At 45.2% G+C, this 5,700-nt stretch overlaps 1 protein-coding gene across 1 annotated transcript; it reads right to left on the bottom strand.

Moving 5' to 3' along the window:
• Positions 1 to 403: 403 nt before the first annotated feature.
• On the bottom strand, positions 404 to 5,195 carry irx4a (iroquois homeobox 4a). The gene is made up of 5 exons (XM_058053445.2): positions 4,848 to 5,195; positions 4,052 to 4,300; positions 3,452 to 3,558; positions 2,146 to 2,453; positions 404 to 1,448 (listed from the first exon to the last, which is right to left on the bottom strand). The coding sequence occupies exons 1-5, from the start codon at positions 4,890 to 4,892 to the stop codon at positions 739 to 741; spliced, it is 1,419 nt and encodes a 472-aa protein (XP_057909428.2). The 5' UTR covers positions 4,893 to 5,195; the 3' UTR covers positions 404 to 738.
• Between the last annotated feature and the right edge of the window lie 505 nt (positions 5,196 to 5,700).

The raw sequence follows: 5,700 nt of genomic DNA, 5'->3' as shown, positions 1-5,700 counted from the left end.
ATAATAACACATGCGGTAAAATCGCTATGATCTACGCAAGATATGTGAATATTGTGAACATGGCGTTCGATTGAGACCAGGACATCCATTCAGGCTCAGGAGTCAACCAATAGTTTACAATATTCAACTTTTTGATATATATATTTTTTGATGTTATGAGATGGTCAGTTTGGGTTTAGCTGTAAATTGAAATCATCAGCATTATTAAGAGAAACATTATGATATGATGATTATATGATATTCATCCATAGGATATAAATGTGTCACTTTTTTAATTGAACTACTGAAGTTAATTAACTTTTCAAATAATTTATTGAATCGCATCTGCGTTATTATTTTTCAATGATATTAAAAATATAGTTCCAGGCTCTAGCACCATGGACAGCAACTCCGAAGGCCCGCTATGAAGTGAACATTAGTGACATCGCCCCACCTCTTGGAGCACCATGCTTCTGTGATACTCATTGTTTTTATTTAGTAGTGACTTCCAAATTATTATTGTAATCATTTATGCATGCTCATAAGAAATGAAGGCAAATAAATAATAAATACTGTAAACCTCGGGGCATTTTCCCCGATATGTAAACATATTTTACAATTCAAAGAATTGTGTGCGTGCGTTGAAAATAATAATCCTAAAAAAAAGTGAAGGGAATTGAAGTTGAATTATGTTACAGGATGTAACGGCTACAGGAGACAAGTTTGTCCTTTCAAAATAAATGGTCCCATTTGGTATCGTTACGAACAGAAGAGTTTGTTGAGAGTTTTGGGGAACGCCACGGCACTGTCTTTGGGCCCCTCCTGCTGCAGGACGCCGGGGCCGCTCTTGTCCGCGTCCAGGAGGGATCCTTTGGCGGCGTTGCTGCTCCAGGAGACGGTGGTGTGGGTCAGTGCCTGGCTCAAAGTGCTGTGCCTGAACAAGGGGTCGTGGAAGACCCCGTCCACCCAGTTCCTCAGTGTGGTGACGGGCGAGTCCTGCCTGTGGTCCGGGCCGGCGGCGGGCGAGGTAGCGGCGGGTGGCGGGCTGAGGGAGGGGGCGGGGGGCGGCGGTTGGCACCGCAGCATACAGGACGGGTATTCAGTCTGGACCAAGGACGTGGCGGTCTGGGCCAAAGACCAGATTCGCGGTTTTCCGTCTAATATGTGGTGCTGCGGTTGTTGGTTGAAACACGACTTGGGCGGCGCTCTGCTCTCCGTCTGGAACTCATCCGGGTTCGTTTTGAGGCAACCTTTGCTCAAGTCCCGCTCCCCTGCCAGGGAACCCGGAGCGGAGATTTTCATGGACACGTCCTTGACGAGGTGCTCGGCGGGGCAGTCGCCGGTGGTCGTCATGTGGGGGTTCATGTGGTATCGGTGCTTCAACTCGCACTCCGAGCTCTCGGACTCCAGGGTGTCAAAATCCTCCAGGTCGCTCAGCTGGAGGTCTTTGCTGGACCGGCCTCGACTGTCTGCATGGAGAGACGACAAAGCAGAAGGTCACATCCGGGACTGCCTCTTTTATTTCCACTCCAAAAATGCTGATCGTTTTATTGAGTGCATGAATTCGTGGAGTGGGATGATGATAATAATAATCATCATCATCAAAAAATAAATAAATAATAATAATAATAACAACAATGCAGTATTATTCTGGATGCAGAGCACATTATAAAGCGTTTAAATAATATCCAAAGTGTTTTAATGTGGAGGGCAACAACAAAAAAAAAAACAAGACATTTTAATAATCCCCTTGACTGAACTTTATGAATGACAATATTAGGAGGTCATCTACTCTAGACTCAATTCCGTAAAATCTATTTATTATACCCAAGCCATTTAAACCATTTAGATGAGCTGATTCGGGCCTAAAAGACTTCCTGCCATTGCTGTACAAAAACAAGAACAGTAACTCGTGTAAAAAGGCAATAAAACATAACGTTAGGCTTTGAAACCATATTAATTGCGTCCTTCATGGAGTCCACGGAGTTAAACAGCAAGGCTTATATTCGTACAGCGTTCAGGAAAGGCATCTCCTTGTCAACACCCGACATTCCTGGAGACACGTCATAAATCTCCTCACCGCATCCTGGCCCCGAGACAAGAAACCTTGGATAGGTTTTGCCAAGCTGACCGTAAGCGGAAGGAAAGCCCTGCATGGACACTGACCATTTTCATTACTTTCACTTTTCATCTGCTCCTCCTGGGAGCCGTCGTCGTCGTCATATCGCTTTTCCTCTGAGCCTTTATTCCTGGGGGGCCATGTCATCTTGTTCTCTTTCTTCAGCCTCCTCCTGGCGTTGGCGAACCACGTGGACACCTGAGTCAGGGTCATCTTGGTGATGATGGCCAGCATGATCTTCTCGCCTTTGGTGGGGTAGGGGTTCTTCCTGTGCTCCTGCAGCCAGGCCTTCAGGGTGCTGGTGGTCTCACGTGTGGCGTTCTTCCGCCTTGGTCCTCCATCCATGGAGCCGTATCTGCTCAGGAGAAGAACACAAACACAAAGGTGAAGAGATCATCTCGTATTGAAACATATTACGCAATCTCTTTGCAGTGGCGAAGATATAACGATCCATTGATGAACTCCACCTCCATGATTCCCGAGTACTTTCAATAAATACTACGATGGCCTAGAAATGGAGAACACAGAGCACCGCTAAGACCATGTGTCGTTTGAAGGCTCGCCCAGAAGACAAGATGATTTGAGTGCATTTTAGGGTCCCTAAAACCACCGCTAATCACAGGCCTGGGGGGCATAACGACACACATTTGGCATCAATAACTTTTAGAATGTGATTTATGAATGATGATTTATAGGAGCAGCGTATTGTCTAGACAATCTCAAAGTGCCCCCCCCCCACACATACATATGCCCCCATTTAAAATGCACAGTGTTGATAGTCTGTCAGCAGAGAGCTTTAAAAGTCCTCTGGGGGGGGGCGTTTATGAGGCCTTATTACTCTGCAGAGCTTAGTGCAGGTCAAGCGCCGCTATGGGACTCAAAAGGGCCGAGCGGCACCTTTCCTCGTTCCATTTGCTCCTCGAGCAAATAAAACAGACGGTAAAATTGCTTCATGGGGGGTAATGATGAACCCCCGGGTAAAAGGCCGACAGGTACGTGGGGCTGCTGGAGGCCCCTTGTTCTTCTGAGTGCTACATTTGCAGGCAGGAAGTTCACATCGGAACCAGGAGGAACGTTTGGGGGAGTCCCTGACAGCCCACATTGCTCATGGGCACTCCTGTCAGGTTTTGATACTTCATGTTGTTAATTGAAACAAATGTTTTGGTGAAATCTTTGTGCATTATATTGCAAACATAGCATACTTTATGAAATATTATGAAATGGTTATTATCAAACACAGTCAGCGCAGTATCATGCTACATATATATATATATATATATATATATATATATATATATATATATATATATATATACGTTTATATATCAGTCAGCACCAACAGCACGTTGTTACCTGTCATACTGATACTGCCCCAAGGTTGGGTCGTAGGGGTAGTAGGCTGTCGCTGGGGTGATTCCCGCATGTGCCGAGGCGCTGGCGTCTTTTGCATCAAATGTGCCCTGCAATCAACCAAAAGGCGCTCGGTTACCAAGACTAGAAATCCTGCTGCTAAAAGTCCTGAAATGTGCTGCCCTGGTCTGTTGGACCCTTGGTAGGGGGATTGTAAAATATGGCATCATCTGGAGGCCGGAATAGAGATTCAATGACTCTCTTAAGGGGTTTCTAAAACAGACTTCCATATAAAAGAGGGAAGAAAAAACAGTAATAATATTTGTAGCTTTCATACAGTGTAGCTTCACAGCATAGAAAATAATATTTTCAAAGATCATAAAAACCTTCTTGCAACTGATTTCTTTCCCTTCGTTTTTATTCAATTTTTTAAATATTATGACATAATATCCTTAATTCACCCAAATTCTAATCATACATTTTTTCGGAGATGAATGCATGCAAACAATCTTTTTCACGACAGAACTGTCTGGCTTCTGAGACGCCCAGGATTATGCAGGCTCCCCAGCCTCCCTTCATCAACCCCAAAAAGAAGGTGCTCACCAGCGAGTAGAAGGCGGAGGCGTCGGTGCCGTAGGTAACGTAGTTGCCGTACCCTTGGGTGCCGGCGTAGGGGCTCCCGTAGACCCCCAGGGCGGCCGAGCTGAGCTCATGCCTGGCGGTGGCCAGCAGCCGGCTCTCGTACACCGGACAGTAGACCGGCGTCTGGCCGGACGCGGCCACCCCGGAGTCGGCGATGGACCTGCCGGTGGACTCGCAGCAAGTGCTCAGAGAGTTGCTTGTCATTAGGAACTGCAGGGGGTGGGGGTGGGGGGGGGGGGGTTGTGTCCAGAAATAGATGAAATTAGAGAGAAATAGATGATGTAGAGAAATTAGAGATAGAAATAGAGGATGTAGAGAAATTAGAGAGAAAATAGAGGATGTATAGAAATTAGAGATAGAAATAGATGATATAGAGAAGTAGATTACGGAGAGAAGGGCTATCGTAAAGTTTAGCAACTGCATTGTCGACATGAAAACATGAAATAAAAATAAGCCTCGGCGGTTTTATGTCCATTATGCGTCTTTTGGCTCCAAATCTAAAGTGATAACAAAATGACTGCATAAGAAAATTGCATTGGCGCAAACATGTGCGGAACAAGTTGTCAAGTGCGGATGGTTTTCTTTGAAATTCAATGCCTCCTCCGGTGTTCTTCCTCTGCTAAAGGAGGAAAAGAAACACCTTCCACTTCCGACAGCGTCGCTCATTCTTGCGCCAAAGTGCGTAAAAAGCCCAAACTCGGATCGATGACATAATCAATGGCATTGGAAAGTGAAAAGGACTCATTGAACGACTTACTTGCGGGGCAGACGAGTAGGGATATCCGAATTGTGGATAGGACATGGTAGAGGTCCCCAATATGCGGCAGGAAGCGAGACGAAGGTCTCCGCCGTCCGGCAGGCTGCCGCTGCTCGACTGTGGCGATTGATTGGGAAGCTCAGGCTCCTTGGAAGCTTATAGGGCGAAGCGCGGTAGCATGTTTAATTTGTGGGAATTGCCCCGCCGCTCCAACACCTTTCCGGGAAAAAAAGGAAAACGAAAAGAGAGAAAAGCATGAGGCGGCGCCACTTAAAACATGTCTGTGTGATAAATAGAAAAAAAATGATGTCTTGGGCTGGGATGGCAACTTTGCTGTCAGTTACATATTTTGGCTTGTAAAAAAGTAGTATAAAAGACGTCAGCAGCAGAGGCGGGTTGTTTTAAAAGGATGTGGCTGTGACGTCACACGACGTTCGGTCTAAAATATCAGCCGACTGGAACTTTAATATGCTTTTATGATATGGAGATGAAGAGGTCAAATGTCAAATGCTATCTATCTATCTGTCCATCTATCTATCTGTCCATCTATCTATCTATCTATCTATCTATCTATCTATCTATCTATCTATCTATCTATCTATCTATCTATCTATCTATCTATCTATCTATCTATCTATCTATCTATCTATCTATCTATCTATCTATCTATCTATCTATCTATCTATCTATCTATCTATCTATCTATCTATCTATCTATCTATCTATCTATCTGTCATTCATCCACGCACCCATCCATCCATCCACCCACCCAACTCATCCATCCATCCATCCACCCAACTTATCCATCCATCCACGCACCCATCCAATTCATGCTCCCATCCATCCATCCATC

Source organism: Doryrhamphus excisus, linkage group LG5 (genome assembly GCF_037039965.1).
Source record: "Doryrhamphus excisus strain RoL-2023G ecotype Guam linkage group LG5, RoL_Dexc_Guam_v1.1, whole genome shotgun sequence".
In the NCBI taxonomy this organism is placed as follows: domain Eukaryota; kingdom Metazoa; phylum Chordata; class Actinopteri; order Syngnathiformes; family Syngnathidae; genus Doryrhamphus; species Doryrhamphus excisus.
The sequence above is the reverse complement of the archived record's forward strand: the minus strand, read 5'-3'. Positions and strand labels throughout refer to the sequence as shown.

Coding starts and splice junctions, on each gene's coding strand:
- irx4a (XM_058053445.2), bottom strand. CDS start 4,892: ATGTCCTATCCACAATTCGGATATCCCTACTCGTCTGCCCCGCAA. Junction 3,559..4,051: donor CCTCCGCCTTCTACTCGCTG/GTGAGCACCTTC, acceptor GGTTGATTGCAG/GGCACATTTGATGCAAAAGA. Junction 1,449..2,145: donor AAGTGAAAGTAATGAAAATG/GTCAGTGTCCAT, acceptor CTCTCCATGCAG/ACAGTCGAGGCCGGTCCAGC.